Genomic DNA, 21,889 nt, shown 5'->3' with positions numbered 1-21,889 from the left:
TGCTTCACGATATTCTGCCCTTCGAGATGATCGGTTCTTGATAGGCCGTCATCGTTTCCCTAGCGTAGGGTGAGCAGTCTCAGCCTTCGTTTTCTGGGAAGTCCGGGCGATTGATGGGGCTTTGCGGCTTGGAGATTCTTCGGCAGCCGGCCGCTGCGGAGCGATGCGAGAGAATTGTTGGGTCCAGAACTGCGGTGAGGACTTCAGTAATGTGATCGAGTAGTATGAGTGATACGTACCTCGGTAGCCAATATCTCGAGGACGTCAAAGTAAATCCAGCACAATGAATGTGTCTGGGATGATTTATGGCAGTTGCTAGGGTGCGTCGAATAAGAATCATACACAGACGCAAATGTCAGGTCCTGTGAACACAATACTCATCAGTTACGCCACAGAAAAAGGCTTGAAGATGATGGGACACCTGCAGCACTCGAGCAGTCGATATCATTTACGTAGCATCGAGACTGAATAAAATTGGATGGGGCACTTCAGCAGGCGCGTTAGGGTGACATCGAGGATGAATACGTTCTGAATGACCATCATGAGCTGCTTTGAGGTAGGGCTGTACGATGGAGAGGCCTGGAGTCGTAGTACGTGTAATAATATACAGTCTCTGAGGAGCGACTCGGAAGAAGCTTGTCGTTTGTTGAGTCGATCACCAATGTCAAGTCGTCAAACGTGTTACGAAGACGAAAACTGCTAGAGCCTGACTTAGCCAGCCCATGTCTTAGTAACGCGTATGAATTGATGATGCAATATCAAGTAAAATGAAGTCAAACAAAATGTGGTTGCGCTGCTGGACAGTGGAATTTCAAGATGCGGCAGTGCTCGATGAAACGATTACAAAACCCTAACCTTAAAGTTGGTTTTCCTTATCTTCACAACTTGCAACGATCCAAATAAGGTTTACAGCATATCCTGGAGGATCTTGCTGCATTTCTACTGCAAGGACAGCCAGTTCTCTATTGTCGACCTAAATCCAACGGGGTCATGACTCGGTCAAAGGTATGTGGTCTGTGAATAAGAAGTTCTGTCTCAAACCATACTCATGGATGAATTCCACTATACTTCATTTCTTAGAAACGACAGCGAGGAGGCCGAGCAGGAAAATCGCGGGACGATGACGATCGCGGTATGCTAGAAAAGAGCGATATGAAAAATGAGCGCTTCAGCTCGTATTACAAGGCTCAGCACATCATCCCTGAGGAGGAATGGGATCAGTTCATGGAGGCCTTGAGACGTCCCTTACCTACCACCTTCCGCATCGCCGGAAGTCGAGAGTACGTGCCTTTATGTTCTCCCGTGCCAACTCCAATGACGGAGGTGTTAGGATTGCTCATGCTCTCAATGACGCTATCAAAAAAACTTATGTCCCGTTGTTGAGCGATGTTGTTTTTGAGGGTGATGTTGTACCGCCTCCATCTCGGATTCCTTGGTGCGTCACATTCCCTAGATACGTAAACTGTGTGAGACTGATGCTGTGCTTAACCAGGTATCCAGAAGACCTGGCCTGGCAATTCAATGTGTCCAAGAAGGTTCTGAGGAAACAACAAGCGTTCAAAAAATTTCACTCTTTCCTTGTACACGAGACCGAAGTCGTACGTGATCCTTCACCTCGAGTTACGCGGTCTATGATGCATGTAACAGGGCAATATATCAAGACAAGAGGCGGTCAGCATGCTTCCGCCGTTGTTCCTCGATGTCCAGCCGCACCATAAGGTAAGGTATGCCGGGCTGCTTCCGTAATGTTCAAAGTACAAACCGTAGCTCGGCAGGTCGTTGACATGTGTGCCGCCCCTGGTTCAAAGGTAACCCATTTCTTACGCCATTGCGTTCGTCTTTGATAGACCTTAGACAGCGCAGCTATTGGAAGCTCTTCATGCGCAAGACACTGCAACAGCAACTTCTATTCCTCCGGGACTTTTGATAGCGAATGACAGCGACAGCAAGCGGGCGCATCTTCTCATTCACCAATCTGCTCGTCTTCCCAGTCCGGCTTTCATGGTCACGAATTTGGACGCGTCAATCTTCCCTGTCCTAAGACTTCCCATGACAACTGCGGATCCTCGCTGTGGCATCAAAAAGTCTTCGAATCAACTCCTGTTCGATCGCATTTTATGTGATGTACCTTGCAGTGGTGATGGCACGCTACGAAAGAATATTGGGATATGGAAGCGGTGGCAGCCTATGGATGGGAATGGCCTGCACAGGTCTGTTCAGTACATGCGCTCATCCTTCATCAGCTCATTTTTAACAGCCTCCAAACCCGCATCCTGCAGCGGGCCATGCGCATGTTGGAGCCTGACGGTCGCATTGTTTATTCGACTTGTTCGCTTAATCCCGTCGAAAACGAAGCAGTTATAGCAGCTGCTTTGAACTCTAATCATGGTGGGTGATTTCAGGCCGTTACAGATCGATCATTGCAGTATGTTGACGCATAATATAGATTTCCAGTTAGTCGACGTTTCCGCGCAGTTGCCGGAGCTGGTCAGACGAGCGGGCATCAGTTCGTGGGCACCCACCGTCAATCGCACAATAAATACAACTTTCAAAACATGGGATGCATACAACGAAACTCTGACGGAGGAACAGCGAGCAGATAGTAAGATGTCGGAGACGCACTGGCCACCTATTAACGCGGATTCCCTACAGCTGCAGCACTGGTAAGTTTCACCTCGTACCAGTTGCATTAAAACGTCTTCTGACTACGAAGTTTCACAAGTATGCGAATATATCCCCATCTTCAGGATACGGGTGGATTCTTCGTTGCTGTACTCGAAAGAAAGTTGCGAAGCAGTCATACGAGCGCTGCAGTGTAGGTTCAAGCGCCATCTTTCCCAGAATCATTTCTTACGCTTGTCCAGGAAAAGAGATGCAGAGGAAGCTGAGATCACTGCCCCGGAAGCCAAAAAGGTTAAACTTGACCTCGACAGTCTGCCAGAACCCCAACCAAGTGCTTCATTTCCGCCTACACCAATGTCCGAGGACGATAGTTCACGCCTGTTGGTATTGGACACTGTGCAGGCAGATGTGCAGGCTGTTACTGACACGAAGAAAACTACATTCAAGGGTAAACCCAAGCTCTCGGATCCCTCCTTCAAGGAAATGCCCTATACCTTCCTCGAACCCAATGATCCAACCTTGATGTCCTGCATGTGCGTGTTTCTGCATCATATTCAGACTCCAATTCACACTATCACAGAGATCAGCTTAATCTTATGGCCAGCTTCCCGTCGTCGAACGTCCTTGTCCGCAATCCGGAAGGTGATGCGGTACGATCTTTCTATCTTACAAACGACCTTGTGAAAGCTGTCGTTCTGAACAACGACTACACTCGCATGCGTCTGATGACGAGTGGGACGAAGGTTATTACCAAGCAAGAGGCAGGACGGGGACTTGAGGCGCAGTTCCGTGTTCTTGGGGAAGGTTTACCCGTCGTTCTTCCGTATATCGACCCGAGTGTGATATTAGACGCTGAGTTTGCGACTCTGAAGACTCTTTTGATAACGTACTATCCGCTCTGCGCATCGTTTTCGGACCCGTTCCGATCTGTCATTGAAAACAGAAGTAAGGCTCTTGCAAATAACCATTTGATCGTACTTCGCTTACATCGGGCTGTAGGTCCTGGGAGTCATATTGTTCGATTCTCAGCTGGTCAATCAAACGACTCAACGTAGGTGTATTACAGACTGGTACTTGCATCTAGCTGACGTCAATAGGCTGTCACACGACCTCCTTTTACCTTTGTGGAAGTCCAATGTATCCGTGACTCTCATGATCGACAAGAAGGCAAAAAGGTTCGTTCGACATACAATCATCCCGTTTCCCTGGGTAACCCATCGACTGTTCTTAGTGCGCTCAGTTTACGACTTTTCGGTGAAGACATAACAACTGCTGCGCGTGATGGCGGAAAGAAGGTTTCTGAAACATCTCAAGTACCACAAAATTCAGGCGATGTGGTTCCGGATGAAGGGGCCGATAACGAGGTTGAAGAGGCAATCCTCGAAGATGAAGGTGACAATGAAGCAGAGCAGTAATACTAAAGCGGGTTGGTTTTGTGCGTTTACTTCCTCGGCGTCATCGGGGCTGCTCTTGTATTTGAATTTGTGATCATCGTGACCCTTTGCAAGCCGTGTTGTAGATGCTGTCGCATTCTCACTTGTAATGGCTATGTTGCGATTTCAGTGTTCACTGCAAGTGGTACCCTGCATGGTTTGCACTTCAAAACAGAGCGTAACCAAAGCTATTATGTGGTCGTTCACGATAGCTTCTCGATGAGCACACTGAGGCCACAATCAGCACATACTCCCAAAGACTATTGTGTCAGGAACGCACTCCCGTTCCCTCCTTGCTGCCCCAACCCTGGCACGTGAGAACCGCATAACATGCACCCGGATGGACACCGCTCCATTATATATCATCATGAATATTGTAATTTGCCCATCCGCGTGTCGCCTACTAGTCTCCCCTGGACTATCCAATCGAGCAACGATTTACCCTCTTGCACTTCATCCACGAACGTTTCGCAGCGAGGCCTAGAACCAGGTAGGCAAATGTCTCTGTTTCAATCGCCCACTCGTGTTTTGCATGGTCGTAAGTTGTTGTACATCATGCATCAATGTTCAATGCCTATTGTCCAACTGGGTGGGGACACAGACGCACTTCAGCAGGCGCGTTAGGGTCGGAGATAGATGGGTGTCGTGGTTACAACCCGCTCTCGCGGTAGAATTGTACGATGGGGAGGCCTAGTAGAAGTGTGGCCTACATGACGAACATAATCTCTCCTTACCTGATACGGTTCCTGAAAAGCGAAGAAGCTTGCCATTTGTCCGCTCAATGACCAATGTCAAAATTGCCCAAGAATTGCTTGACCGAGGTCAGGCCGATGTCATCCTTGGAAGACCATAACCCAGGAACTGTATTGGAGTGAGTGCATATTCCACTAGTGCCGCACTAAGCCTACTATCACGTCTTCTCCAAGTCACTCTCAGGCAAGTTGTGTTAGATGAAAATGGTCTTGAATAATCTCGCCGGACGCGTTACGGGGACGCAAGCCAAGCGTGGCAGCGGACACGTTCTACTAGTGACGCATGTAGCTCGACATAGACTCGTAACCAGTCGACATACCTGAAGGCCTGATGGACCGAGATTTGAGAACAAATCGAGAAGGAACTTAAAATTAATTATAATACACTGCTCGGTTTGGCTTATCACATAACTGAACTTGAACTTACACTTAGATCATCGGGAACACCCTCAGCGTCAACAATGACATGTTCGTGATGGTTGCAGGCGCTCAAGCAGCTCGTGCCTATCTCTGTGCGCTCAGACTCTTCCTCTTTCCATTGGCTTTTATTTTGGATCCAAATACCTATAACTCTCACTTATTCATGTCAAAGCATCGAACACTGACGGCGCCGAGGAGCAGTACGTCCGTACCAACTTGAACGAGCAGCCTGCTACAGAACAGGGCGCCCTCTATCGACTCCTAACCTAGGGCAGTCCTTAATGGAGATTATTAGGCGTCCTAGGGTGACAAGCAACGAATAATAATAGGAAGGCTTTTCGACGTTCGGCATTCCACTTTCGCATGCCAATTGCCGCACCAGGTGAGGGGCCGCCCGTACTAGAGGGCTTTGTCACTTGACATAGCTGGCCCTACGGCTTATACTATGACACCGGTACCTACTCGACGACAAATTCAGAACGTGTCGAATTTCAAATCTAGGCAAAAGGATAGGTTGCTTGGCTTGGCTTATATCCACGACTTACGAACTTACACCAATATGGCAACGTTCGCAGACACCCTCAGCGTCAAGAAAGACATGTTCGTGATGGTTGCATGCGCTCAATCAGCTTGCTGTGTACCACCACTGCTTATATTTGTGCGCTCAGACTCTTCGCAATTCTACTGCCCTGTGTTTTGGATCCAAATATCTATAGCTCTCACTTACTCATGTCAAACTTAGCATCTAGCACCGATGGCGCTGAGGACCAGCGCGTCCATGGCGACGAGCAGCCTGCCACAAAACAGACCCTAGGACCCCCCGAGGATTCTGAGTGAGTAGCCGATTCCTGAGATCTGTCACCCGTATAACAGGAAGATAGGGAGAAGGAAAATGAAGTGCTTTCAGCGGTAAAGCCACCATCATGGATGTGAGTAGTTTTTCTCTGATGCTTCTGTGTAACTCCTCACGAGAACTGCAGCTCAAACACTGGGCCTTCCGATTCATCAGAACATCACGAACAGGAAAGTGCTTTTAAAGTCTCACAGGACGGCGATTTAGCTTCGTAAGTCCCTATCGATGGCAATTTTAAATAAAGCCAATAAATTGTCTCAGCCAGCCGGAAAAGGACCAGCCGACTCTAAGAGAATTGTGAGCGACAAATTAGGCAAGTGATAGCAGCTGACGACACATTATATGCAGAGCACATGTCATGGAGAAAGTACTAGATGTTCTCCAGAACTCGACGATTGCGTCGATGAGCGACGAGGACAATCGGTATCGTTTCTGGGGGCTTTACGGACAAGTCGCAGCGGAACATGACCAGAAGTTTCTCGACCGATACACTAACGACATGGAGAGTATCTTGCTCTTCGTAGGTTTCGCATGCTTATCATTGATCCGTTCTGAGACTGATGTTTGTCAGTCTGGTCTTTTCTCCACTGTTAGCTCGTCTTTCATTGTCGCCATGGAATCCAATCTCAGTCCTGACCCCAGCGACACCACGAATGCCCTTCTGGCGCAACTCGTGCAGATCGGACTCGGCAACCTTGTTGCTGCGGGCTCCACGCCTGTAGACCCAGCATCTACGTGGTCGCCACCTGCGTCGGCTGTGAGGATCCAAATGATCGCATACGCAAGCTTGTCCATGAGCTTGCTAGCAGCATTCGGGGCTGTCTTAGGCAGGCAATGGCTCGGGTACTACAAGTTCTACAGATATGGTCGCGGCTCGCTGGAGAGCCGAGGAAAGCGCAGACAAGAGATGTTTGACGGCCTCGTCACATGGTATTTCGATGCTGTTGTGCAGTCCTTTCCCGTCTTGCTTCAGATCTCCGTTCTTCTCTTTGAGATCGCCCTCGGTGCCCACATGTGGTACCAGCAGCCCAGCATCGCCTGGGTGATTATCGCCATATCGGTCTCTGGATTTCTGTTCTATTTGCTGACAGTGATGGCATGTTTGATATCGCCTTCTTGTCCATTCCAGACGCCGATGTCAACGATCTTATGTATGTCGGGCATTGACAGTAAGATCATTTCGTGAATTCTCGTGGTCGTGCCTCGTCTGAATCAACATTGCAGGGGTTCTACACCCAGTGTTCAAACGAGTTTTCAATTATCTCCAGCAGCTTAAGACGTCAGCGCATGGTGAGCCATATTTTCTTGCGTGTTCTCCTATTTTGACAGTTTCTTGTCAGGCGTGTTGCTAGGAATACTTGGTACCCTCAGATCAAGTTGGACCCGATTTTATGAAGCGCTTGCAGGTGACGTTCTATATTCTCTTACACAGGATACCCATTGCTCATTTCACCCCCCAGGTCCCGTGTGCGCTGCTGGCGCATTCTTGTTTCCGTCTTCTCCGACAAAGGTTGTAGACTCAGAGGCACAACCACTCGACCAGGATCTGGATGTTTTGGTGGAGGTGGAATCTATCCTTACCCTCGACCTCCGGGACATATCTACCAGCGATCTAGAAGCACCTAGTATCAAGTGGCTGCTTGAGACATCCACGGATCCTGAAGTAGTTCTCGCTACTGCCAAACTTGTTCCGCAGGTGGAATGGCTCTTGGATCTTGACGTTTCAGACATGCTGCATCAGCTGTCTGATATTTTTACGAGCTGCGTCGATATTCAGGGAAACATCGTACCATCGTTGGAGGAGAAGGCCTCGGCATGTACAACGGCTCTAACTCATTTATATTATGGACGTATTCTTCAGGCACATCCTGGATGCGGTGATTTTATTGCCCACGAGAGAGGAGACGCTGACGTGTTTTGGGAGATTTTTCGTGGAGGCATCTGTACAACAGACCGCATGGTTCTTCACACGACTATAAATCTTTGTGTTTCAAATGACGATGGACCTCAATGGACTCCTCTTTGGTCAGAGGCTTGCCCTGACTCCATTCTTGAGCGGCTGTCGCATCTTCTTCCTTATCACTTTGTTACTGGACGAGCGAATACAGACATAGAAGACCTCGCGATAACGGTGATATCAAAATTGCTATCCTCTCCATCCCCTCCGTCGACTCAAATCATAGCCAATTGCACACTTCTTGCTTGCGTCATGGTCGGGACTCAGGTTGACAAGAAAGACATAGTTCGGATTGATAAAAGGTGCCATCGATTCATTTGGTACTTTGTCTGCCATGATTAACAAAGAGATCGTGTAGTTCTTTTCTGCCTAAACTCAGTGGGTTCCTTTTGGCACAGTTCCAAAAGGCTCTCTGGGCATGGGATGGAGGTGAGCTCGACGAAGATAGCACAGCAGTCGCGCGTCGGGCATGGAACCTCCTCGACATTATCTGTCGTATCCTCGAGCTTGCTGGATATCACGATCCTTCATACCACATCATGCGGAACCTGGAAGTGTGCAGGAAGATTTACTCACGAACGAGGTCATCCGAACAAAACGATGCCTCTGTTTCATTGGTAGCTCTGCGAAACGTACTGCACTTCACGTTCGCTGCTGCTAACATATCTCGTGATTCTGCTGAGTTGTGGTACGCCAGCCCATTTTGGCCAGGCGATTCCCACCCACCAGAAGACTTCGAGTGGATGGTGGACTACCTCAACGACATCTATTCCGACGACCACGAAGCGGCATACGACATCCTTTTGCTACTAGGTAGCATAAGAGGGAGTTACAACCCTGCTAAACATCATATGTTCATCGAAAGCCTCATCGCCTGCATGGACAGTAACATACCCTTCCATTTACGCCATGCCGCTCTTCGTGCTGCTAACAGTGCGCGAGAAGAAATCGCCTCGATCGATGCCATTGATGATGCGAGGCTACGAGAGATAGTTTTAACCAATCTCTCCCCCGCTATTATGTCCGTGGTTTGTCTGCACCCAAGTCCAATACCCGCCAATGATGGTCCGGACCGCTTTTTCGATTATCACCGCGACTTGTGCTATCTGGAAATTATCTTTGCTCTCGCGAGGAATTCCATCTGGCACCCCCATTTATCTCAGGATCGCCATATTGATCGGTGCATTAGCATGATTCCGAAGTACTGCAATTCCGAATATTACAGCCAGCATACCTTTTACATTGCTGGTATCCTCCTCCAAATCGCACCTGAACAGACATCGGATACATCGCTCGAATCTGTTACAGAGCAGCAGTGGTGGGACGTGATGAGATGCGCGTGGTATTATCTTCCCTATACCATTCGCAGAGCACATGATCTAGAGGTCCTTGTCTTTGTGGAACGCACAAAGAAGTATGGTTTCAAACGCGAAAAACGACGGTCGGGTCACGGACGGTCACGACGTGACGTTCGTGACGTTCGTGACCGCCATCTCCTCCCTCCTCCCCATAACATAACATATCGAGCCGTCAGCTCATAAGGACTCCAGACACTCTAAAGATCTGATCCTCCCTCCGTCCCGAGTCAACCGTTGCTCGCTCGCTTTTGCAGAGCCCTCTCTGGCAGCCCTGGCAACCCAACCGACAAACAACTCGATAGAAGAGTGGACCTCCCAGGCCAAGAGAATTGAAACTGACGCGCCACGCGTCACGGAATGGCAAGGGGCGGAAATCGAGGATCGTACTAGGTTAAGTTTGTGTTGTTTCACTCACCGAAGGCATCGGGCTTTGCTAACGGATGTAGTAAAGGACTGTGTGGTCGGTTTGTGTGGATTTTGAGACGGTGGGGAAAGAGGAGCAATGCTCTTGGAGGGTGAGTCCCCACTGTTATATGGTTGCGCGAGTGTGCCGTCAACCCCCCTTCCTTTCTTTCTGCTCCCCCCAAAGTTGGAGCTTCTCTGCAGATCTCGTGAGAGGGCAACGCCTCTCTGATCGGAGCCGTCAGGACGATTTGGTGACCAACCGCAACAGTGAGTAATGCTTCGATCTTAGGCTCGCCACGCACCTAACTTCAAATGTGTATTGTCAGGGGTGAACAACTCGCAGAGTGCCGCTGATTGTGATGCGACGACGATCGAGTGCCATTGGGCTGTTCTGGTGAGTCACTTGTTCTCGGAAGACTTAGGCTCACGATGTCACGCAGGTAAGACCGTTTTTTTTTGCCAAAGAAACCTCTGGTGGGCGATCAGAACTGCCTGCAAAGCCCAGGGGGGATGAGGGAAAGCAGAGCTCGCTGGACGCGAAAAAGACGGTCCTCGCGGGCGCTAAGACGTTCACATGTGAGTCACAGGACAGTCCAGCTGTCTTATTCAATTTCACTCTGTTATGTCAAGCGTGAGGCATCTTTCCTACCTCTCGCGCACATGCTGATTGTTTGTATTCACAGAGACCTGCTGAATTGCAAATTGGCTTGGCAACAGAGGGGTCTCAGCACTCTTGGACTCGGACGTCGACCACCAACAATGACAACTGTTGTTGATGCTGTTCAGAGCTTCCCAGGTCTGTGTGGCCTGCTTGTGCCTTCTGCTGTCAGCAGTCCTGAGATGGATGATATCACCGAGGACTTCACTGCTGAACAGGAGACTATTCTCGTTGAACCAGGCGAGAGCAACATGAACAGCATATCCACTACCTCAGAGTCCTGTCACGCAGCTGGTGCCGGCTCGATTGATACAACACTGCAGTCCACCCTGATGGAGGCCTCCAAGGGTGTCACGGAGGGCACCAATGCCGAATATAAGAGGTGCGTGAGCTTCTTTCTGTTGATGGGCAAGGTGGCACTCATCCTCAACAGGCTTATGAACTTGTGTGTGTCCTTTCTCAGAGGCCTCCATCTCTTGGGGCCGAGTGAGGATTTTTTCAGCAAAAAGCCACGGCGTGATACGCCGTGGTTGATTGTGGCATGGATAATGAACATGTGAGTGGCAGGTTCTGCCTGGTACCACCAATTACTGATGACAGCCAACGTGTCGCTGTGGCAGGTGTGACTCAATCAACCTCGACGGCACACCCAAGCCATCTCATGTCGAGCGGGGCACCTATGGCCATGCACAGAAGATGCGGGCGTCCATGACGTACGCATTTGGGAGGCTCAATGGTCTGGGCAATCTGACATGGCACGAGTTGGATATTGGGGGTGGGCTGATGGTCGGAAACCCTTCCATTTCCATTGAGGTATCATCCTATATGTGCTCACTCCGCAGGCGCAAGGTAAGGTTTCTTCTCTCTCTGACCCCATGATTATCCTCATCTTCTTCATAGGTGCAAGCGGGCGAGGCTGCAAACAGTGCGCGGGCTATCACCTCGGTGAGTTTTTGGATGCTCCCAGCTCTGAAAAGGACTGATTGGGGACATTGGCAGGAGATATTGCTAAAGCTGTATCATTACAACCACTGCCCTGAAAATTGGACCATCCGTGCCTACCAACCTGGTGAGCGTGTGCGCGGCAGTTCTGGGAATGACCTGAGTCGATGGGGTGGCGGACATGTACGGCGGCTTCTGTCAGCTGCCTACACTGTAGCATTCATATGCATGCTTCGTTTCGACGAGGTTCTGAAGATCCAGGTGCACGATCTTCGTGTGCATGACACCCAGGTAGCGCTACACCTTCCCTTTCGCAAAACTCATCAAAACGGCAGTACGTACGTGACTCCACCCTCTGCTGCGAACTAATCGGACGTTGACCCATGCATGTGCCCACTTGCCTAGACATCAAGCCATTTCACCTCTGGCCCTTTTCGTCGTCTGAGGCACACCTCTGCCCAGTGAGAGCACTTGCTGCCTGGTTGAAGGAATCAAAAATCACGACGGGCTACCTCTTTCGAAAGATTGCTTCGGGCGACCGAATTACAGAGGCCAACAGTCCCATGGTACGTCAATTTTCAGACAGCCTAACTAGGACTCATGCTTGACTCGTCAGTCCTCCGAGCAATTTCTGGAGCTTTTTCGGAACAATCTACTTGATGTCGACATTGACCCTACTCCGTACGGCACACATTCATTCCGGAGGGGGGGGTGCCAGTTTTTGCATGTTGAGAAGCGCTGGTCTCTGCGGAGAATCTGTGAGTGGGGAGGGTGGAGCGTGGAATTTACGAACATGACAATCGTGAAGTATCTCATTTCTTCGAATGATGATCCTACTGAGCCAAGGGAGCAATTTCTGAACCCCAATAGACAGCTGATGGTGAAGTGCTCCCAGTGTGGGCGATGCTGTTCTTGTGGCTGAGTTCGAGCTCCGTCTGTACTACATTACTTTTTCTTTCTTTCTTTTTGCCTTGCTTTTTGCCAATGAAAACCTCGTTGAATGTTTCTAGTCCAGGCTGCTGAGGCCCGGTGCTTCTATGGCTTCCGAATCACGATGGAGAATATTCACTCCAAGACCTACTCACTCCATCCTCATTGTCTTTGCTCCGCGTGGGTCTTACATTCTCATCAGCCGCAAAGAGGGTATGTACACCGATTTTGCATCAGCATGTTCCAATTGCGCGAAATTCACCAGATGGAGCGTGAGATGTGTCAGTATCTGGGAGCGAGGACATGGTCAAGAAGGATTTCGTAGGTCAAGGACCCAAGTTATTCAACATCAACATCTCCAGCATCAACAGCATCTCCTCCAACGCTCCCAGGTATGGAGGATTGTACGGCTCGCATCGTTTCAGCTTCGTCTTCACCAGGTATCCCAAAACATGAGCCAGTACCAGTTTGCTTCACCAGCTGTCTGGTGAAGGTGGCTCATTGAGTGCATTGTGGTTTTTGTTGCATTTTTCTTCCTGCCACTTATACACTCACTTTTGCTCGTCTTGATGACACCGCTAACATATACACTTTCATCGCTGTCGGTTACCATCGGTTGCGGTGTGCTATTTACTAGGACTTGGAGCGCAGTGGGTTAACATAGATACTACTAGTACTTGTCTCGAAGATTTTGAACATTTACTCCTCCTCTTTGACATCCTCCTCCTCTTTGAAATCCTCCTCCTCTTTGACGTCCTCCTCCTTTCTTTTCAGTATCGCAACCACAGCCTGTTCCTCTGCAGCATCCCGCATCTCCTCGATGACTTCCATTGCCTCCGCATAGTCATTCAGTTGCATGTAAACGTTCCGGACAGCATTTTCATGAAATCCATGTTGTTTTGCGAGGGTCTTGACGGATAGCGCAAAGCCAAGCTGGGCAAAGTGTCTGACATTGCTGTCATGTATCTCGGCATCCATCATAAGTTCAGGCTCCGGACTCGCATCACCCTGGCCCATCACTTTAGTGTAATTGTTGTTGACTGGTGCTGACAATGGTGGACGCTATGCCGATCCATCAGTATGGTGGTACCCTCATGAAATGAGGCCTACCTTGTGAACGAGTCTGGTGTTCAATGTAGTTATGGTTGATGTGGGAGGTGGCGAGATACACTGAAAGCCCCTTATGTGAATTGTGGCCCCTTTTTTCCTCAATGTTTTCAAACAAATACACATGCAAACAAGGCTTAAGCATGAGCCCTCCGGGCCTCCAAGTCAACGGAAGGTGTAGCATCAGGTGTCATTCACAGGAAAGCTATGGTATTACTGCTAGTTACTGTCCATTGTCAGTCGTCCACCACAAGTCCAGTCGTCAACTCAATGTATTTCCTCGCGATGGCAGACGGCTTCGTCATCACATGCCCCTCTCCTCCTTGCTGGTAAGTGAAAAGGTCGTCGAACTCAGCGTGGAATTCTCGGTGAGTGCGCTCCACCAATGCGGTATGTTCTGCCTTGCGCTCATCACAGAGTTTCTGGACAATGGCAGTGAATTTCATCCGCTCAACACTGTCAGTCTTGAAGTCAGCCCAGAAGTGATCTGGGGTGCCCCGCCGGTAGTGTTCGACGACATCCTGCACAACCAGGAGGAGGATCAGATCTGTAAGGGAAGCTGTGATAGCGGAGGCACTTACCCGCCAGTCAGTCCACTTGCTTTTCGTGCCCTTCCATTGCTGATTGTGGCAATAGTGGTAGAGCAATGGCCAGTACTTGACAGCGATGGGGTGGCCTTGGATGGTGATGATGGACTCGTTCAACCAGTGCACCGTATCGTCGTCCCACATTGCATTGAGACGCAGGATATCATTGGCAAAGCTGACAGCGGGGGGATCTGGGATGTTGTCATCCACCAGTTGGAGAATGGTGCCATACCCAAGGTTGAGAACATGCAGCTTGTTCGAGCTGCCCAATTCCACCATCGAAGGAGGTTGTTGGCAGGCAGTTGTAGCTGCGCTGATTGCACCCTGTTTGAAACATGCTGCCGAGTCAGTTTAAACAGATTGATTGTGGGGGGAATCACTACTTACCGTGTCTACTATGTCAGCTGCCTGGGGCCTAACAGACGGCATCGAGCCAGCCGCGATTGGCTGGAGGGCACCTTGAACGATTTCGATGAGCCTCGTGCCCACGTCCTGGATGATGGCATCCGAAGTAGCGGAAGGGTGCAGTACGCTGGGTGTGCTGTGGCTGGGTGGGTCTGGAGAACTTGCTGGCATCGGCATACCATCCGTCGGCTCATATGGGTACGCGCTGGTGATGGCATCAGCCTGCCCACCAGCATATCAGTTCAGCGGTGTCATGTCGTCTCTCACGAAGGCACTCACCCAAGGTAGCAGCGCCCTGATTTCCGGTGCCATTCGCGTGTCCTTGGACCAACTGACGCTGGTGCCCGAAGTGCTTGGTGCGACTGTCACACCAAGCAACTGCTCGCGACGCTGCGCGGATTGCTTGGGGCGGCTGGCCTTGGGCTTGCTCATCGAGCACACGCGTGGGCCTTTGTGAGGTTTGTGAGCCCCCGGCCGGAGCCTTTGAAAGGGACAATAGCAGGTGAGCGTGACTAGGGTTATGTTTGGGAAGATTCACATACCTATCCCACAAATCTCGGTCTCCACTGAAAACTTCCAGCCGCTCGCGAAGGATGGACTTGGTGCCAGTGGAAGGGAGCCCAAGCTCATGGCACAGTTTCTACAGTGCTTTGACAGTCATGTTGGAGCTTACCATGGGCGGCATTTATCCGAGTCAGCCATGAGGGAAGAAGGCGAAAGAGACGAGCGACTCACATGGAGATGTACTGGACCTCGGGCTCTCTGTCTGGTCGAAATCGGAGTGGGAAAGGGAGGGCCTGGTCTGCATTAGGTGAGTCCTGGACTCCTCGGCCTCCGCTGTGCGTGTCAGCAGACTCGACGTGCTCGACTTCACCAGCATCGGCGCTCCAGAACGAGTCACGGTCAGCGACAGAGCCATCCGTGGCAGCAGTAACGAGGTGAGTGGAGAGAGTGGCAGTGGCAGCATGACCGAGCGAGGTCATCCTGATGATGTTGGCGCAGTCGTTTGACCTGCACCGTCGGCGGCGGGGGACCGGAAGACAGCCACAAAAAGAATCGATGGGGATGATTGGCCTCCACCAGTGATAGGTGACCAGGAGGAAGAGGAATGAGAGGAATATGGCGGCAAGGGCTAGGGCTCCGCCCACGTGCAGGCTGCCTCCTGGGTTGGCAGAGGGGCTCGTAGACGAGGACGAGGACGACTCGTTCGGCAAGGCAGACAAGAGTCCACGCGCGACAGCGAGAGGGATTGGAGGGATTGAGATCTGCAGGGGGAAAAGAAGCACAGGTGCGGATCAGCTTGATTGCGCAGGATGGGGATCAGGGGATGGGACGAGAAAACGGCAGTTCCGGGGGTCTGTGCCATTGCGATCAAAGCAAGAAAGCAAGAAAGACGTTCCAATGCTCACGTCATCGATGAAACAGCATTTGCCGAAGCGTCACGCCCGCATGCGGACGGTGTTGTTTTCGAGAGACGTATATGCAGATCGCTTCGAAATCTGATCTCGAGAATCTCATCGGAAAAGTGGATGATGTTCTCGACAGTATGGAGAGATGGGACTCAATATGCAAGATCTAGAGGAAGGAGGGGCAGTCACCATTGCGGTGAAGAAGTTGAGGGATACAGTGAGGAACATGCTGGAGAGCTTAGTCGACGTCAACAATTATTAGTCTAATTATGATGGCGCTTGCATGTTGTGTTAGAGTCCTGGAGTCACAGGGCGGTGCTTGTGTAGAAGTGGGAAGTATCAAGACATGAACGAAATTGATATTGAATTATTTGACTTGTTGACATATGTCAGGAACAGCGAGCATGAGATGCAAATATTCAAGAGACCAAATGTAAACATCGACCGGGGTGCAGGGAAGATTGTTCCATGAGCTTAAAACTATATGCCGTCACTGGTGAGGTTTCTGCCCCAGTCACATCCCTTCATCGGTATGCATGGGAAAACAAAGATGGGGCGACAAACACTGATCTATTAAAAAGCACCCTTCTTTGGCAGAGGTGTAAGGAATAACACTGAAATCGATGAATTTGCCCACCAGAAGTGAGTCCTCACCTGCGCCGTCTTCGTCTCCTTCCTCATGCTCCATATCACCCTGCCCTTCGAGGTGGTCAGTTCTTAATGGGCCGTCCACGTTTCCTCAACGTAGGCTTTGCCATCTGTCTCCTGGGAAGTCCGAGTGATGGATGGGGCTTCTACGTGTGAGACATCGATACTGTTGTCAAAGAACATGAACTATAAGAACCTAGACAGTATCAGTCTCCTCAGTCTGATGTAACGGACTATATTAGCAAGTACCTAGACAGTATCAGTCTCTATGAGTGATACATGAGTAATCTAGGTACGGCGTGATAACAATAAGTGACTTACCCTCAGTCTGATGTAACGGACTGAGGGAAGAGGGGAATGATGGCAGGTAAGATATATATATGTCATCCATGGTTGGTATTCCAACCTCTAAACTCCACACACGATGTTCATATCGCTCACGTGCATATGACGTGCACTAACATGAACTGAAATCGATATTAAATCATGAGTCATCTGACCCTTGACTTGGTAGACACATGTCATGCGTGCATTGCGCTGCTAGATGGCAAGCGTAGTGCTCAATCAAAATAAGGTCCACAGAGGATTTCTATCCAAAGATACTTAGCTAGTTCTCTGTTATATAATCGACCCATGACTCGGTCAAAGGTCTCACTTTACAGACGAAGGAAGATCATATCTCACATGGCAGTGGACAAATCCTAGTAACGTATGTAGTTCGACAGCCTGCTCGACGTGATCGAGATTCGAGAACAAAACTAGCAGGAACCTTAACCCTAAGTCACTCGGTTTGGCTCAGTGATAATTGCACTTATCAGTCACGCTACACCTAAATTGGCAGTTCACGAACACCCGAGCACTGAGCGTCAACAATTTGAGACTTGGACGTGTTCGTGATGGTTATAGGCACTCGACTGCGCTCAACCACCTTGTGCTTATCTCTGTGTGCTCAGACTCTTCCTCATTCCACTGGCTTTTATTTTGGATCCAAATACATATACTAGCTCTCACTTATTCGTGTAAAAAGCATCGAGCACTGACAGCGCCCAGGACCAGCACGTCCCCTGCCCCAGAACAGGGTACCTAGGCTGGCCAGGGGCAAGGGCAGTCCTTAATGGGAATCCTGGGGTGATATGCAACAAATAATAATAGGATGGCTTCCCAACGTTCAGCATTCAACTTTGGCATGCTGATTGCCGCAGCAGGCTTTGTCACTGTACATAGCTGGCCCTATGGCTTATACTGTGACACCCGACCACAAATCCAGAACGTGTCGAATTTCCAATCTAAGCGAGAAGAATAGGTCCCTTGGCTTGGCTTGTATTCCACCTGTACTTGCTGGGCTTAAGCATAAAACTGTCTAATTAGACACACACCTTTATGCAAAAATGCGTCTAATCCTCGATATTAAGCATCACCGCCAAGATAACTGCACTACAGCATGATAGCATTTGAGCTTCAAGCATCACCATACAGACCGTGCTGACATCAGGCCTTGCACTACCTAATCTTGCCCAGATCTTGCCCAATCTTGCCTGGATCTCGAGCAGTATTCTGGATCTGTGTTCCTGATCTTATCAGTGTCCTACTCTTCTCATACATCAAACAGAAGCCATCAAAACAGGTTAATATTAATATGTAAGCATCAATATCCTATGGGGCGACAGGCAATGGTAACTGCAGGAGAACCAGTACTACACTCCACAGGGCTAGGAATCGGTCTCGCGTAGCCCTCCGCATCGCAGCCTGGCGTCTGGCATATCCGTGCATACCCTCCCGTTCTGCTGCGGTCAAGCCAGTCCTGCGAACGGCCTGCTCCTCCCACCACGCTGCATGCCAGGAAAGAAATTCTGTCCCTTTGTCGCAGCTTCAGTGCGTTTCTCCTGAATGCAGATTTTGAGGTCTTTCCATATGTGAACTCCGAACAACATAGAACAGCCGACATAAACAGCCTGAACAGAGTTTAAGCACAAGACTCGAAGACTCATCAGACAAACTCACCGTTACTGCCAAGCCTTTCACAGAACACCTACAAAGTGACAAGGTATACAGCCCTTCAGCTGTGTGGATAACACCGAGTATCGTAGCAAGAGTCTGAGCAGCAAAACTGAGACCAGTGAAGTTTTTAATCGCGTTTGCTGGGGAAAAGAATGTATCCACGGTGGTGGCAGGGATAGAGAACAATGTCGTGCCAGGGGGTGGTGGTGCAAGAAGATAAAAGTACGTGAGGAAAATGAATGGCGTCATGATAGCTTTGGGAGGAAACCGAAATGTGGTCAACTTGGGAACTTTGAGCTAAAGTGGACGCATGTGCATCAGACACAAGACAGATTGAAGGCAATATTGTTTGCAAACATGTACCATACCAAGACCATCAACCGCCTGCTACTGATGTCGATTCTGGTGGTAATGAAAGTTCCACTCGAACGATTTCACAAGACCTGTACTAACAAATGAATGAATGAATGTTGAAATTGCTGAAACATTGAAACATTGAAGGCTGCACGTGAGGTAACTTACCATAACAGTTGGTTCACTTAAATGGGAGACACTTCAGGACAAATGAATGTGACAAACAGTATTGCCTCAAAGTCAGCACCTGGTTATTTTGCCACAAGTTCTCAGCTTTCGAGACAGCTCCTGCGAGCTTTTCGGACCATTATGACCCAAATATCACTTTATAAATTACAAGCGGACCAGTCGCCTTTGGACATCGCGTCTGTTTTACAATCAATTACAATAACAGTAATGAAAGTAGATGGGTAGAAAAAAACGGACCAAAAAGAGTGAAAGATGGTGAAAGCACTGACATTGAACGTTGGTTAGCATGGTGGACGTGGCACAACACACCTGCACTGATTCCACCCCCAATGGCAACAGGGCACACCCAGATCTCACGTAGGTTCCCATGCATCGGCGTAGAGGTGCCTGAACATTTGGATCCGACAGAACGCACCGGGGGACGAGAAGCTGCAAAGGGACAACAGAAGCTGCAAAGGAGAAGGAAGAAGCTGCAAAGGGCAGGGAGAAGCCGGAAAGGGGGAAAGGGCCATTTTAGCCTACCAAAAAAGGGATTTTATGCATGACGAGAAGCTTTAAGCATCATCGCAGACACGAGAAGCTTGAAGCATAAAGCAGGCATGTATGAAGAAGCCTTTAAGCATCAAGATACAAACATCAGGGAACTAGACAGTTTAAGCATAAAGGTCTGTGTCTAATCAGACACTTTTATGCTTAAATCTGACACTATAGCCTGTGTATTCACGACTTACGAACTTACACCAAGATGGCGACATTCGTGGACACCCTCAGCATCAAGAATGACATGTTCGTGATGATTTCAGGCGCTCAACCAGCTTGCTGTGTACCACCACAGCTTATATATGTGCGCTCAGACTCTTTCCGATTCCACTGCCTTGTATTATGGATCCAAATATTCTTAGCTCTCACTTACTCATGTCGGACTTAATGTCGAGCACTGACGGTGCTGAGAACCAGGGTGTCCATGCCAATGAGCAGCTTGCCCCAGACCAGACTCTGGGACCCCCAGAGGATTCAGAGTAAGTGACTGATTCCTGAGATCTGTCACCAATATAACAGGAAGATAGGGAGAAGGAAAATGGTGGACTCTCAGCGGTGAATCCACCATCAGGAATGTAAATAATTCTGTTCTGGTGCCTCTATGTAACTCATGAGAACTGCAGCTCAAACACTGGGCCTTCCGATTCATTAGAACATCACGAACAGGAAAGTGCTCCTAAAGTCTTACAGGACGGCGATTTAGCTTCGTAAGTCCCTATTGATGGCAATTTTAAATAAAGCCAATGAATTATCTCAGCCAGACAGAAAAGGACCAGCCGACTCTAAGAGAATTGTGAGCGACAAATTAGGCAAGTGATAGTAGCTGACGACACCCTACATGCAGAGCACATGTCATGGAGAAAGTACTAGATGTTCTCCAGAACTCGACGATTGCGTCGATGAGTGATGAGGACAATCGGTATCGTTTCTGGGGGTTTTACGGACAAGTCACAGCGGAACATGACCAGAAGTTTCTCGACCAATACACCAATGACATGGAGAGTATCTTGCTCTTCGTAGGTTTCGCACCTTCATCTTTGATCCGTTGTGAGACTGATATTTGATCAGTCTGGTCTTTTTTCCACTGTTAGCTCATCTTTCATTGTTGCCATGGAGTCCAATCTCAGTCCTGACCCCAGCGACACCACGAATGCCCTTCTCGCGCAACTCGTGCAGATTGGACTCGGAAACCTCATTGCTGCGGGCTCCACGCCTGTAGACCCAGCATCTACGTGGTCGCCACCTGCGTCGGCTGTGAGGATCCAAATGATTGCATATGCAAGCTTGTCCATGAGCTTGCTAGCAGCATTCGGGGCTGTCCTAGGCAGGCAATGGCTTGGATATTACAAGTTCTACAGATATGGATATGGTTGTGGCTTGCTGGAGAACCGAGGAAAGCGCAGACAAGAGATGTTTGACGGTCTCATCATGTGGTATTTCGATGCTGTCATACAATCCTTTCCCGTCTTGCCTCAGGTCTCCATTTTTCTCTTTGAGATCGCCCTTGGTGCACACATGTGGTATCAGCAGCCCAGCATCGCTTGGGTGATCATTGCCACAATGGTCTCTGGATTTCTGTTCTATTTGCTGACAGTGATGGCATGTTTGATATCGCCTTCTTGTCCATTTCAGACACCAATGTCAATGATCTTATGTATGTCGGGCATTGACAGTAAGATCATTTCGTGAATTCTTGTGGTCATCCCTCATCTGAATCAACATTGCAGGGGTTCTACGCCCTGTATTCAAACGAGTCTTCAGGTATTTCCAGCAGCTCAAGACGTCAGCGCATGGTGAGCCATATTTTCTTACGTGTTCTCCTATTTTGACCATTTCTAATCAGGCGTGTTGCTAGGAATACTTGGGGCCCTCAAATCAAGTTGGACCGGATCTTATGAAGCGCTTGCAGGTGATGTTCTTATATTCTCTTACACAGGATACCCATTGCTCATTTCACCCCCCAGGCCTTGTGTACGCTTCTGGCGCATTCGCACAACGGTCTCTTCAGCTATTATCTGCCGTGCTTCGCAAAGGGTTGCGTTCTTTGGCTCCGTGCCCTTCGACAAAGGTAGGGGACTCAGAGGCACAACCACCCGACCAGGATCCAGATGTTTTGGTGGAGGAGGAATCTATCCTTACCCTAGACCTCTGGGACATATCCACCAGCGATCTAGAGGCACCTAGTATCAAGTGGTTGCTTGAGACATCCACTGATCCTGAAGTAGTTCTTGCTACTGCCAAACTTGTTCCGCAGGTGGAATGGCCCTTGGATCTTGACGTTTCAGACATGCTGCATCAGCTGTCTGATATTTTTATGAGTTG

General features: G+C 49.4%; 7 protein-coding genes across 7 annotated transcripts; 5 read left to right on the top strand and 2 right to left on the bottom strand.

Moving 5' to 3' along the window:
- Nucleotides 1–1,152: 1,152 nt before the first annotated feature.
- Nucleotides 1,153–4,037, top strand: F5891DRAFT_1127691 (S-adenosyl-L-methionine-dependent methyltransferase; the record flags this gene model as incomplete). Its single annotated transcript, XM_041364204.1, has 15 exons — nt 1,153–1,280; nt 1,331–1,435; nt 1,493–1,598; nt 1,648–1,719; nt 1,776–1,808; nt 1,855–2,210; nt 2,258–2,388; nt 2,447–2,663; nt 2,723–2,815; nt 2,865–3,155; nt 3,203–3,567; nt 3,622–3,673; nt 3,720–3,797; nt 3,854–3,906; nt 3,937–4,037. 15 exons carry the CDS (start codon nt 1,153–1,155, stop codon nt 4,035–4,037), a joined length of 2,181 nt encoding a protein of 726 aa, XP_041228000.1.
- Nucleotides 4,038–6,492: 2,455 nt separating this feature from the next.
- On the top strand, nt 6,493–6,918 carry F5891DRAFT_918300 (uncharacterized protein; the record flags this gene model as incomplete). The annotated part of the gene is made up of 2 exons (XM_041373745.1): nt 6,493–6,600; nt 6,652–6,918. Coding segments are annotated over 2 exons (375 nt in total), but the record flags the coding sequence as incomplete, so codon positions are not given.
- Nucleotides 6,919–11,415: 4,497 nt separating this feature from the next.
- Nucleotides 11,416–11,769, top strand: F5891DRAFT_949054 (uncharacterized protein; the record flags this gene model as incomplete). Its single annotated transcript, XM_041374843.1, has 1 exon — nt 11,416–11,769. The coding sequence occupies one exon, from the start codon at nt 11,416–11,418 to the stop codon at nt 11,767–11,769; it is 354 nt and encodes a 117-aa protein (XP_041227998.1).
- Nucleotides 11,770–11,783: 14 nt separating this feature from the next.
- On the top strand, nt 11,784–12,322 carry F5891DRAFT_949143 (uncharacterized protein; the record flags this gene model as incomplete). The annotated part of the gene is made up of 2 exons (XM_041374851.1): nt 11,784–11,966; nt 12,017–12,322. The coding sequence occupies 2 exons, from the start codon at nt 11,784–11,786 to the stop codon at nt 12,320–12,322; spliced, it is 489 nt and encodes a 162-aa protein (XP_041227997.1).
- A 1,351-nt stretch (nt 12,323–13,673) lies between these two features.
- Nucleotides 13,674–14,303, bottom strand: F5891DRAFT_949182 (uncharacterized protein; the record flags this gene model as incomplete). The annotated part of the gene is made up of 2 exons (XM_041374855.1): nt 13,674–13,958; nt 14,019–14,303. The coding sequence occupies 2 exons, from the start codon at nt 14,301–14,303 to the stop codon at nt 13,674–13,676; spliced, it is 570 nt and encodes a 189-aa protein (XP_041227996.1).
- A 3,870-nt stretch (nt 14,304–18,173) lies between these two features.
- F5891DRAFT_1216484 (uncharacterized protein) lies at nt 18,174–18,733 on the bottom strand (the record flags this gene model as incomplete). Its single annotated transcript, XM_041369320.1, has 2 exons — nt 18,174–18,438; nt 18,488–18,733. The coding sequence occupies 2 exons, from the start codon at nt 18,731–18,733 to the stop codon at nt 18,277–18,279; spliced, it is 408 nt and encodes a 135-aa protein (XP_041227995.1). The 3' UTR covers nt 18,174–18,276.
- Nucleotides 18,734–20,475: 1,742 nt separating this feature from the next.
- Nucleotides 20,476–20,902, top strand: F5891DRAFT_921832 (uncharacterized protein; the record flags this gene model as incomplete). The annotated part of the gene is made up of 2 exons (XM_041373794.1): nt 20,476–20,583; nt 20,636–20,902. Coding segments are annotated over 2 exons (375 nt in total), but the record flags the coding sequence as incomplete, so codon positions are not given.
- Nucleotides 20,903–21,889: the final 987 nt, after the last annotated feature.

The sequence above is a fragment of the Suillus fuscotomentosus genome (genome assembly GCF_016647785.1).
Source record: "Suillus fuscotomentosus strain FC203 chromosome Unknown F5891scaffold_17, whole genome shotgun sequence".
Taxonomy (NCBI): Eukaryota; Fungi; Basidiomycota; class Agaricomycetes; order Boletales; family Suillaceae; genus Suillus; species Suillus fuscotomentosus.
The sequence above is the reverse complement of the archived record's forward strand: the minus strand, read 5'-3'. Positions and strand labels throughout refer to the sequence as shown.